Source organism: Doryrhamphus excisus, linkage group LG13 (assembly GCF_037039965.1).
Source record: "Doryrhamphus excisus strain RoL-2023G ecotype Guam linkage group LG13, RoL_Dexc_Guam_v1.1, whole genome shotgun sequence".
In the NCBI taxonomy this organism is placed as follows: domain Eukaryota; kingdom Metazoa; phylum Chordata; class Actinopteri; order Syngnathiformes; family Syngnathidae; genus Doryrhamphus; species Doryrhamphus excisus.
Window position 1 is genome coordinate 8,043,312 of NC_136369.1, and position 13,484 is coordinate 8,056,795.

Consider the following 13,484-nt stretch of genomic DNA (forward strand, 5'->3'; position numbering starts at 1 on the left):
ATTCTTGGGTCTTCCTATAAGAACCATAAAACACAGTCTGTCAGGAATGAAACGTATAGTATGGCTACAACCCAAGTTTTCACTATGAACATTATAAACTTTAATTTTATCTTATGGCCGTCTTTAAATAAAGATACCAACATCTTCAAAATGTAGTCAGCTGCTTGAGATTGAAGTGTAGTTCAAGTTATGTCCTTTCAGAAAATATCATCTTTAGTTTTAAAATCAGATTACACGTACCCTTTGTAAATTACATCTTAAATCCTTAGTCACAGCAGTCATTTTTTTGTATTGGATTCTGATACAGATCTGGAAGGGCCTTTTTGTGTACTGTGTATTTCTCTAAAGCACTACGTTCAGTACTACAAGCAAAGTTTTCCAACCAGCCAAACCAACCTTCAGTGACTGATGCATGATCGTGCCCGCTGTCTTGTGATATGCACCGTGTATATTATGAAATAAGTTTAAGATTGCAACATACATACTGCAATGTATTTTAGAGGGGTGTAATATTTTAGCCCGCTTATGTATATAATGTAGTAAGATAGCCATACATGCAGAATTTTTTATGCCACTCTTAAGCCACTGTGCAGGTGTACCTAATGTTGTGGCCATGCAATGCAGGTTGCTGTTACCACTGTCTGTTTATTGTCATCTGAAAATTAACACAATACTTATATTGTAAGTAGCACGCCTGCTTTATGATGACTTCATGGAATAAGACAATACATGTTTATAACGAGTATCCGCCTCATCCTTAGTGTTATGTGTTGGCAAATAAGTTCAGCTCCTGGAGCTCTGTAGTGTAATTGTGTCATTAGCAACAGAATCATAACAGTTTCCCCCCTTTTTAATAGGTTATCATCAACAGCACCATCACACCCAACATGATGTTCACCAAGACATCACAGAAGTTCGGTCAGTGGGCCGACAGCAGGGCCAACACAGTGTTTGGTTTGGGCTTCAGCTCCGAGCAGCAGCTCTCTAAGGTGGGTGAAAGCATATTTCTTTCTCTGCTTTGGAATGTTCAAACTATTTGAATTAATTTATCTCCATGTGAATGTGGGCTATAGTTGCAATTCCACCACACGATGACTCTGTTCAGCTCAATACTGTGGGCGTTGAAAAGGCAAACTGTTCTGGACTGTAGAGCGATGGCAGCTATGTAAAAAAGTATGACAACATTTCAGTGTAATGCAATGGAACATGATCATGAATTGGACAAAAGAGAAGGTAAACAACAAATGACAATGGAGTACATGAAACACTTTTAATGTATTTTCTTTTGCTGCTACGGTGCTGCTACATTTCTCCATCGCTCCATCACAGTTTTTCAAGAATGAATAAATGATCGCTGTTTTGTGGTTGACTATGATAAGTGTATGATAAGTCAGGAAATATTCAAAGACAAATCATATGTACTGTAGTATTCTGGTCTCTAGGCATCAGTAATGTTTTTGGTTTCTTACTTTGTCCTTAATAAACCACTCCATTTGAAACACTTAAGTTTGGCGTCTAAGTAGTTAGCTCGGTACCTTGCTGTGTGCTACTGTATGAGCGGCGGCTGTCTCTTATGTTGCTGCAGTGATCCCGTAGCTTCCGCGTTGTGGTGTAAACAAAGAATAATATGAGTGTAAAGGTGACTATAGGGTTGTTAATTCATGTCTACAGGGCTCTAATAATAAGAAAATGTATTTAGATAAACAGGTGTTCTACACTCAAAAAACATTAGAAAAACATTGTGGAAATGTTGAGTCCTACTTTGTGGAAATTCACTCATTGTAGTCAGGAACCATTTAACGATGATTAAAGAGAGGCGACTGTATTTGGTTACTGTATAATTTTATTTGTTAGTCCAATAGAAAGGTGACAGAAAGTGGTACAGCATGGATCAGATCACTTGGCACCTCTCATAATTTGAAAACTGAGCTGCACTGCGAGATAGAAATGGAGCTTAAACGTTACACACTGTATCCACGTATAAATTGGCCACATGTGATCCAAAACTTAATGTATGACATTTTCATTCCTGCTTGCAGCTTACTACAGTTTATTCTTGTCACTTTCAGTTTGCTGAGAAGTTCCAGGAAATCAAAGAGGCGGCCAAGATGGCAAGAGACAAATCTCAAGAGAAGGTGGAGATGCTAAGTAATCACTCTGAGGTAAACTATTACACATCATCCAAGAATTCTGATTCTGTGCAATCCTTTTTATTGTTTTCCTTTTATAGTTGATTAGTACTAAAAGAGGATTATACATTTTCATGTCTCTTAAAAACTGTTTTTTCCCCCTTCGATTTAAAGGGGACCTATTATTATGCGTTTTCCACTTTTCTGACCTATAAATATAGTTACAATGTTGTATTCTCGTGTTAAACTAAAGTTTCAGATTATGAGGTTTGTGCATTTGGAAGTGAGCCCTGAAAGAAGTTTGGGATGGCTCTGAACGCTCTGTTTGAAAAGGCGTGGTTAAACCGTTCCTTTGTGATGTCACAAAGAGAACTTCCTTAGGACCGCCCACAGCGGAGTGGGCATGCCCAGAGGTGGGTCGTGGGTGTAATAAATTAAAACGGACCGTTTTGGCAGGAAACACAAATCCAAAGAAATACATCTGAATAGGTGCAGATTCTGGAAGAATGAGAACCATTTCTGTGCTGGTTATTGTGTGTAGCTGCTCTATGAGAGTCCACAACTCAATACATAGGGCTGAAAATGAGCATAGTAGGTCCCCTTTAAAATCATTTTGGGGGGGGCTATATAAACATAGCTATATAACTAGCAATTTAAGATGACAGATAACTAACAGATTTAAAAAAAAAATACACACACAGTTTGTAAAAATGAAAAAGTCTGGTTTTGCCTTGGGCCCCCAACTGACTAAATAGATGGAGGTGGGCTGGAGGGTTCTGACTTGGTTGTGAGGCCCATGTGAATACTAGCAAAATATACACATATTGGTAACATTAGTAACACATGTATTGGACATGTCATAGCTGACTTGTCAGGATTGTTTGCCAAAAGAAAGTCAAGTGTCCAATATCACAGTCAGTGCAGGGGCCATTGAGAGGGCCATTGAACTTGACAAAGGTTGAGGTAAGCTCTGTCCATTCACATAAATGGACCTAAAACGTAAATGCCCCCTTATCCTCTCCACTAGGAGTCTGGACGTGAAACACCATCAACCAACCAAGCTTCTAGCATTAATGGAACTGATGATGAAAAGATCTTTCATGTCGGTCCAGAGGTGTCTGCCCTCTTGAAGAATGAAAATGAACTCCTCAAGAGTGCAGTAGAACAGAGGTATGAGTTTCATTTTTCTATTGATGGCAAAGCTGATGGACTGTCTAACTTTCTACCGTACATGTGAAATTTTTTTTTATCTATTCACAAACTTTTTTTCACCACATAGCGGACAACCCACAAGGGACTTAGCATTAGTCATGACATAGCCTGCAGTTATATATTATGTTTGAACGTCACTTAAAAGTGTCTCTCTATCGCTGTTGGGATTATCACATCTCCTAAATCACCTGCTCCACTCGGCCATTTGACTTTATTAATCCTATTATGGAATGCAGTAAATTATAATTGCATGAAACAGCAGATGTTGCTCCAGATGGGATTCAAATGACCCCAGAACAGTCAACTGTAACAACACTGACTCATTTTAGTCAGTTAGCAACACTAAATAAATCATGTTAGATCCAGATGGGTTGAGGTTCTGGGGGCCCCAGCCAATTATCATACCCCCTATGGCAATATGTCTCACTTTATATATAACATCCGAGTCTGTTGGGTAACACTGTATCATGGAAGACAGTTAACTGCACTGTAATTACAAGATTATAAAAACTGCATATATTTTAATGGTAAATCTCCACGTGTAAACCTGAGTATATTTATTACTTTAATGGTGGTGCCAGACCCAACCGTGAAATTGGTTCCTTATCTATTTTAATCTATGTTAAAAAACATTATTAGAGCCCTCTAGATATGAACTATGAACACCCCTATAGTCACCTTTTACTATTGTATTACCCAATATAGTAGACATAATAAGAATAAATAATCCATTTAACACATAAATAAGACTCTTGCTTGAGTGTGTTGCAATAAATGTGTTTCGTACATTTCGGCTGCAACAGTAGCCCACGTTTTTTATTATGGATTTTTATTTGGGATTATTGTGCCTGTTGTGATATAGTAATTCAAACCTGCAATAAAATTCTGTTGCTCGGGCAGTCAGGTCTAGCATTTGTGTGTCTCACCAAACATTATAGTAACATTACAGACAGCTAGTGATGAGAGTAGAATGCTAATGTACATACCATTCACACCATCTTTTTAGTTAATTTAGCCATTTTTATCCTTTAAATACTTAATTTAGGCAAAATATGCCAAAGTAGCTTCAATATGCATATTTTTCATAGGGAAAAATAGTGAAATGTGGCAAGGGATTTTCCTTTCTAGCACTTTTGCCAGGTGTTGGTAATGTTATGGCCAGTGAGTGCATGCCCATAAAGATGGATTACAATTTGGTTTTAAATGAAAGAAAACCCCATTAGAGGGTTTAAAATGTACCCTTTATTCTTTTATCATAGTACTCTATTTTGCAGGGAATGTACCGGATAATTACATGCTTGTAAAATCTGCGTGAAGAAAACATCCAAGCGCACACATCTTTCATTCGTCAGTCTTTCAAATTGCTTTCACTTGCGCCGACAAGGCTTACTGGAGAAGTGTGACAGCAGCGAAGGACTGCAGAAGGATGTTTTTTTTTTTTTTTGCCATGTCTGGCCACATGTGATTCAGAGCAGCACAGCCATGCACAAGGAAGGGAACACTAATGCATACTAAATATGTATATCCAACCTATTCAGTCTTGTTGATAAGGTAGAACCACCAACTGCAGGCTGTCATTTAATAAACTTAATAAACCTTTGAGACTTTTCCCATCTCTGTCCCATTTGAATACGCCCCGACAGTGCAATACGTGTTTAAGCCAATTAACTAGTCATGATTGGAATGATTATGTTGCATTATGCGTCACATCAGTGGGCACAAACCCCAGGCATTTTAACACTAGCCTGTTGGAATGTTCCCTCCCTTTTTATAACGCTCCTTCTGGAATCATCTCTTGTCTGACAGCAACACCAACGCCAAGAAGTGGGAAACTGAGCTGCAGACATTAAGAGAGAATAATGCCAGGCTGGTGGACGCGCTGCAGGAGTCCTCGGCTAATGTAGAGGGCTGGAAGAAACAACTGAGTGCCTGCAAGGAGGAGAGTGACACCCTCAGGGAAAAGGTAATACAGTTTGGCATGTCTGCAAGGAATATGAGATGATGTCTGAAGGCCCTCATTGACCTTACCAGCTAAATATAAGAGGCAAAACATTGTTTGTCTGCCTACATATGGAAAATACTCAACACATTATATGGCAATTTTATCTTAATTTTATCTTTTATCTTAATATAAAATATGTATTGATTAAGAATTAATTAATTTTAATTAATTACAAGACTTGATTCTCCCTGCAATGCAGGATGAATAGATGGATGGGTTCTCCCTGCAATGCCTTCATTGTTGTAAACAATTAAAATAAATACTGTATGGGGGCCAATCCCACTTTTGCCCCTTAACCTTTTTTAATAGGTAGGGGTAAGATAAAGGGGAACAGGTAAGGGGTGGAATTGGGATTCAATCATAATAATATGATTTAAATACTGTTTGTGTGAAGTACTGTACAAGTAAATGAAAGTATTAGGACACTTCTGGCATGGGGGCATGGGAAAGTAGATATTAGGGGGTTCCTGGGGGGGTCGAGGTCACTGCAGGCTCACCATCTCTGTTCTAGTTTGTCACCAACATTTCATAGGGCTCACGTTCTTTGTGCAAGCATGTCTCTGTGGGCCTAACATTGTGCACTGCAGCATTAATCATATTAATAATTATACATAACACAAAAGGGACTTACCAAACTAAGGCTACATTCATACTGCAGGTCAAGTCATGTGTGATCATACGTGACATGTATCTGATTTTTTTTCATGCATATATCCGACCTATACGTCATCAAAAGGCGTGGTTACCATCAAACTGTCTTTTGTGTCTCCTTCCACTTTTGCGTGTTTTAGATTGCAGAACTTGAAGCTCAGTGTAATGAGGCCAGTCAGGAGAAACAAAGGAATGCCCAACTCTCCGTACGCGTGCAGAAGTTGGAGGCTGAGTTGCAAGACAAAGAGCAGGTGAGACGTCTGCATCACATTTGCTAGCAAGACAAAACAGAGCTGACATTGTCTCTCCCTCAGGATGGGATTATATTGTTGGTTTGGAGGTGGTATTTTATCTGACTCATGATTATATAATGTTTATAATAATGTTTCTTTATAATGTACAACTTAGTCTGTAATCATAACAGCAGGGAATTTTAAATTTTTGCAAAAAAAATAGCATATTTGCCTTCTTTTGACTCGGTCAACTATGATCCTGACTATCCCAGCCTCTAATGGTGAAGTTCTAGCTAATGAGAGAGTCCTGTGAGGCCACACGGTCTTTTGACCTTTGCTCATTGCTCCCTTAATGTGCTTCTCCGTCTGAACACAAGTCATTAATATCAACCTCCAGCAATCTTTTGAGTTTTGCATGCATTTTCACGTTTTATTTTACCAACCTCGTCTTGTTTTCATGGGCTCCAGAGATGTGAGTCATGAGTAAGTCGTTTGTTCAAAACTTTGGACTCAAGGGTACCGGCTGCCGTCACTGCTAGCTTGTTCACTTACTCACTCCTGTCTTTAGAATACAGAATGTTTTGCTATTCCTGAGTGGGTAATTGAGGATCATCTCATATTCTAGAAGCTCATTTCAAATATTGCAATGAAAAAAATATTGCAATCCTTGACCATACGAACAAGTCATCACTCATACTCGGTCAACACTGACCCAGAAGCCTGCAAAGGAAATTTCAGTGCTTGCAGCCGACTTGAGGTAGCAGACAGCCCACAGAGGCTCATCTGCTGAGTGACTCACCCCATCTAGAAACATACACACACCACCTCCGATTAACAACATGGCTATGGATTACGAAACCCTTCTTGCGGTGGTGGCAGACGCATCCTGATGAGCCATGAAGCTGCAGAAGAAAGCAAGAAGTAGAAATGGGAACGGTCTCTCGACAGTCGGAGCTATAGATGTAGACTTGTGGTTTATGTTTATGGTTCCAGTGTACATATGTATAATATACAGTGGTGTGAAAGTGTTTGCCGTCTTCCTGATTCATTATTTTTTTCACGTTTTTATCACAGAAGAGATTCCAAAATACTGGACAGTGGAGGAAATTATAAGCAGCATTATAAAGCAGCACCATCAATTGATTGTAATGGAATCCAAATGGAAACCATAAAAATGGTTATTAAGGAGATTGACGTACATCAGTAACTTATTGTTTTCATCTGTTCTCAAATCAAACGGCTAAAGTGGTTCCAGTTTTCAAAAACTGAGACAAACGACCGACCACTTTCCTCATTAACACAAATTTCTAAAATAATCGAGAAGCTATTCAATAACAGTTTTGACAGATTTGCCAATACGGATATAGAGCTAACATTTCAACCTCCATGGCGCTGATGGAAATTAGAGGAAAGAGTGTGCAGCTGCAGTATTTATGGATCTGACAAAAGCCTTTGATACAATTAATCACAACATCCTAATTACTAAGGTACGGAATCAGAGGGTTTGTTTTTGAATTGGGTAAAAAAAAAGCTACCTAGCTAAATCTGCAGTCTGCAGTTCAAATATTAGGTGTGGAGTACCGCAGGGGTCAATACTGGGACCAAAACTGTTCAACCTGTATGTCAATGACATAAGGTTTTGAAAGATTTTAATTGTTTTTTGTTCTGGGGAAAGCACCAAAGACTTGATGAACAAAAGTCACAAATAACTCGGAGATCATCGAGATTTTCTGTGGCAAACTTGACACCAGCCTTAGTGTTTCTTTTTCTGCAGCAGTGGTTTTGGTCTTGGAACTCTGCTATGTAGGCCGTTTTTTGCCCGGTGTCTTTCATGAACACTGACCTTAATTGAGGCCAGTGAGGCCGGCAGTTGTTGTGGGGTCTTTTGTGACCTCTTGGATAAGTTGTTGCTAAGCTCTTAGAGTAATTTTGATTGTCTGTTTGTTTTTCTCCCCCACTAACTTTCATTGAAAACTGCATTTGTGTTCAGTTGTATTGTCATCGACTAATATTTACATTTATTTGATCTGAGACAGGGTGGCACGGCGGTATAGTGGTTAGCACACAGACCTCACAGCTAGGAGACAGGGTTCAATTCCACCCTCAGCCATCTCTGTGTGGAGTTTGCATGTTCTCTCTGTGCATGCGTGGGTTTTCTCCAGGTACTCCGGTTTCCTCCCACATTCCAAAAACATGCTAGGTTAATTGGTGACTCCAAATTGTCCATAGGTATGAATGTGAGTGTGAATGGTTGTTTGTCTATATGTGCCCTGCCCTGTGATTGGCTGGCCACCAGTCCAGGGTGTACCCCGCCTCACGCCCAAAGACAGCTGGGATAGACTCCAGCCCCCCCCCCGCATGAATGAATGGATGATCTGAGACATTTTTCACACCACTGTATACCTTCATATATATATACCCTGTGTATAGGATTTTTTTTACTGCAGTTTTTTTTATGTTTTTATGCTAAATTCGTCTTTTTGTCTGACCCAGGAGCTGGAGAACCTGAGGAAGCAAGCGGAGATAATCCCTCAACTCATGGCCGAGTGTGAGAGCATCACCTCCAAACTGCAGGTACTTTTAACAACCCTATCACGGAGTGTAAAGACACACACACACACACACACACACATGTGCAGACAGAACAGGAACGTTTCTATCCATCCATCCATTAGCCTGCAACATTCCTATCAAGTGTCTCACTAACACCGTCACACACTGTCTATTAATAAAACACCATCCCCAGCACAATAGCGTGCGGGTTACCACCGTCATAGAAGTAAATGTTTTTTTTTTTATTAAGTCCAATCATTTTTGTAAGAAAGCATCACCTGTCTGGCAGTGAGAGGCCAGGTGTGACATCACAGCGGCTGTGGCCATGCTCCAAGTCAACGTATGATTTTATCACCTCCACTCATGCTGGGCGGGGACCAGTACTAAAGAAACAATCACATGCCTCCAGTTCCTCAACTGCCTGCTTTGTTTGTGTAACAGCCCAGTGGTTGAACACCAACAAAAGGTTATTGAACTTTCTCCTCCACTTGGATGGATGCTAGAATAACAACGGCATTTTTCTCTGATACTTTAGTCTCGCATTGAGGCCTGAAACAAAAACTGAACTTGTCTCCATTTATATGATATGTTTTATTCTGCGTCTGCTTTAAAAAAAGCCCATGTTTGCATTCATGTGTCTCCTCTACTTAAATATGACACCCACAAATGGAGATGGAGTTTCAGGAGTCAGCTGGAGCTCTCACAGTCATGTGGATGCAACACCCATTTAGCACTCCTATTTTAAACTCCTCCCTTTAGTTGGTATCTTTGGCATTAATGTGTCGCCTGACAGTCTGAACGAGCCGCTTCACCCCCCCCTCCAACCATCCCAACATAAAGTGTCAAACGCTGCCAAACGCTGCATGAAAGCATCATTTTATTTCTTTATTTTACCTACCATCTGCCTGATAATGTGGATTTATTTATTTCTAGATGGGATGGGATTAAATTTCAGTTGACGGAACAATCATTTAGAAATGTCCATGTGTGAAATGGGAGGACGGGACCCTGTACTGAGCAGCAGTCAATCACAGGACACACATTAGAGTGTGGAAAGAAAGGGGGGTACCCAAGGAAAAGGGGAGAAGAGGCTGCCCTACATATATTTAGCGTTCATCCCAATAATGTAATTATGTAATAGTGATGTCCTCCATTATTGTTCAGGTTACAGAAACAAAGAACAAAGAGCTGGAAGGGAGGGTCGATGTTCTTCACATGGACGTGGATGACAGTCGACAGAAGCAGAGCAACATGAAAGGCGAACTGAAGAAGTTCATGGACATCCTGGACGGCAAGATTGATGAGCTACACGAGTTCCGACAGGGTCTGTCCCGGCTTGGCATCGATAACTGAGCCAAGAGGCGGCTAGCGGTTCAAAGGTCGGGTACGTCTTCAGGGCACAAAAAAACCCCAAAAAATACTACAGCATGTGGCACCCACCCAATAGTGATATCCACTCAGACTATGGGCGTTACTCGGAGAAGGATCTCACTTGTTGTCAATGAAGAGTCTCACTTTGAGAAAAACGCCTCACAAGCTGGTGGTGGTGGGTCGTTCTTCTCCACTTCTCCGTGTTTGTGGCTTCCCAAGAGGGGACTCCAAGGGCTACAAGCATCAGTTAACAAAGGGAATGCAGTTGAGTGTCACTCAACATAATTATATGGTGTTAATCCCTACACCCCCCTCCCCCAACCCCCCCACACACCCCAAGAGCTGAACTCTTACAAGTTGTCCTCGCTGTTGCCCTCCTGTCTATCTCAGGTGTGTCTCCAGACCCTTTATGTGTTGATGAATAATAGCCGTGATGACACTAAGTGCCTCCGAGAAAGGGGGGGGGGGCTCCAAATGATGCCATCACTATTTTTCTTAATGAATGGAGGTAAAGAAAGGTCATGGGTAATCAGACCGACTGGCCCCCTCAGTACTTCTTTAGATAGCATTTATTTACATAGAAAAGTCAGGTCTCAATAGCTTTTCTTTACAATCCACATCCTCCTAAAACCAACAGAAGCCAATTTTAGACACTTTCTAGGACTGTCTGTGACTGTGTGTCTGTTTTTGTTCATGTGCTTCCTTACATGAAAGTTTTTCTTCTGGTCGGGGTGGTGATTTTTTTTTTTTTTTTGGGGTGAGTGGACCTGGTGCTTCTACATAGGGGAATAATGTGAACACTACTACCGATGGACTTGTGGCTTTTGTGGTATATAATTTATTTGGGTGCCTCTCCTTAGCAGTAAGTCTCCATGCCTCCACAGATGTACAATAATAATAATAATAATAATAATATGAAATATAGCAAACTTTCTGGCTTGTGAAGTTTTACCAGAGGACTTTGTACAACAATATTCTATTTTTAAATATTTACTTGCTGCCATATGAACCAATATTCTAATGTACCTCCACCACTGTTGTAAAAATTGGAATTGCTGTGTCCATGTTTAAACCAAATACACCTACATAATAACAAAAACTACTTTTTGTTGATGAGCCAACAACTCTTGTAAACATGTGACTTCTCTTTTTGTTGTGCAATACAACTGATTGCTAACCTTTACTTTAATTACATCACTGTGTGTTTCTTCTGACCTTCACCTCGTTGATGAAACGCAAAACTGATACGCATCCGTTCAAAAAAAAAAAAACAAATAAGATGCAAGATGTTGAGAACGAAGGCTCAATCTACAGAGACGTGCATGCTCTTTGCTGTCATTTTGATTCACATCAGACTAAATTGAACTGTAATCCTAACACATAACACACACATGACAAATGAGAATGAGGATTTACTGTCATTTTTTCCTCATAGCAGACACAAAGCAGCTTCTTCCCACCATGGAAAAAACCCCAGTGAGGAAACAACTGCAGTATAGAGGATCAGAGGACAGGTTGCCGTGGCAACTTAATCCCACTCACTCTTTTTTTTCCTATTTAAAAAAAATATATATGAGTGATTGAGAAATATGTTCTGCTGTTTTAAATATGAAATGTGTCTACAAATCAGTTCTCAGATCCTCCTTTTCCCCCTCTTGGGTGGACCTTTTCAAAACTATCACATCATCTTCAACTAAAGAGTCCTTGGCGATGACAGCACCCCCAGCAGGTCAACATTAGAAGTTATTCCTCAACTTACAGTGAAGAAAATAAGTATTTGAACACCCTGCTATTTTGCTATTTCTCCCACTTAGAAATCATGGAGGGGTCTGAAATTTTCATCGTAGGTGCATGTCCACTGTGAGAGAGATAAACTAAAAAGAAAAATCCAGAAATCACAATGCATGATTTTTTAACAATTTATTTGTGTGATACAGCTGCAAATAAGTATTTGAACACCTGTGTATCATCTAGAATTCTGACCCTGAAAGACCTGTTAGTCTGCCCATTAGAAGTCCACCTGCACTCCATGTATCATCCTGAATCAGATGCACCTGTTTGAGGTCGTTAGCTGCATAAAGACACCTGTCCACCCCATACAATCAGTAAGACTTTAACTTGTAACATGGCGAAGACCAAAGAGCTGTCCAAAGACACCAGAGACAAAATTGTACACCTCCACAAGGCTGGAAAGGGCTACGGAGCAATTACCAAGCAGCTTGGTGAAAAAAGGTCCACTGTTGGAGCTATCATTAGAAAATGGAAGAAGCTAAACATGACGGTCAATCTCAATCGGAGTGGAGCCCCATGCAAGATATCACCTCGTGGGGTCTCAATGATTCTAAGAAAGGTGAGGAATCAGCCCAGAACTACACGACAGGACTTGGTCAATGACCTGAAAAGAGCTGGGACCACCGTTTCCAAGGTTACTGTAGGTAATACACTAAGACGTCATGATGTGAAATCATGCATGGCACGAAAGGTTCCCCTGCTTAAACCAGCACATGTCAAGGCCCGTCTTAAGTTTGCATATGACCATTTGGATGATACAGAGGAGTCATGGGAGAAAGTTTTATGGTCAGATGAGACCAAAATAGAACTTTTTGGTCATAATTCCAATAAGCGTGTTTGGAGGAAGAAGAATGAAGAGTACAATCCGAAGAACACCATCCCTACTGTGAAGCATGGGGGTGGTAGCATCATGCTTTGGGGGTGTTTTTCTGCACATGGGACAGGACGAGTGCACTGCATTAAAGAGAGGATGACTGGGGCCGTGTATTGTGAGATTTTGGGGAACAACCTCCTTCCCTCTGTCAGAGCATTGAAGATGGGTCGTGGCTGGGTCTTCCAACACGACAACGACCCGAAGCACACAGCCAGGAAAACCAAGGAGTGGCTCCGTAAGAAGCATATCAAGGTTCTAGCATGGCCCAGCCAGTCTCCAGACCTGAACCCAATCGAAAATCTTTGGAGGGAGCTCAAACTCCGTGTTTCTCAGCGACAGCCCAGAAACCTGACTGATCTAGAGAAGATCTGTGTGGAGGAGTGGGCCAAGATCCCTCCTGCAGTGTGTGCAAACCTGGTGAAAAACTACAGGAAACGTTTGACCTCTGTAATAGCAAACAAAGGCTACTGTACCAAATATTAACATTCATTTTCTCAGGTGTTCAAATACTTATTAGCAGCTGTATCACACAAATAAATTGTTAAAAAATCATGCATTGTGATTTCTGGATTTTTCTTTTTAGTTTATCTCTCTCACAGTGGACATGCACCTACGATGAAAATTTCAGACCCCTCCATGATTTCTAAGTGGGAGAAATAGCAAAATAG

At 40.6% G+C, this 13,484-nt stretch overlaps 1 protein-coding gene across 2 annotated transcripts in view; it reads left to right on the plus strand.

Annotated features, from left to right (window-relative positions):
• Window positions 1–11,334, plus strand: part of homer2 (homer scaffold protein 2) — a 29,197-nt gene extending 17,863 nt beyond the window's left edge. For both annotated transcript variants that reach the window (XM_058089505.2, XM_058089504.2), the window contains exons 3-9: window positions 858–989; window positions 2,070–2,162; window positions 3,157–3,299; window positions 5,148–5,304; window positions 6,135–6,245; window positions 8,721–8,801; window positions 9,945–11,334. In XM_058089505.2, coding sequence (XP_057945488.2) covers window positions 858–989; window positions 2,070–2,162; window positions 3,157–3,299; window positions 5,148–5,304; window positions 6,135–6,245; window positions 8,721–8,801; window positions 9,945–10,133 — 906 coding nt within the window. In that variant the 3' untranslated portion in view covers window positions 10,134–11,334. The remainder of the gene's footprint in view (window positions 1–857; window positions 990–2,069; window positions 2,163–3,156; window positions 3,300–5,147; window positions 5,305–6,134; window positions 6,246–8,720; window positions 8,802–9,944) is intronic.
• Window positions 11,335–13,484: the final 2,150 nt, after the last annotated feature.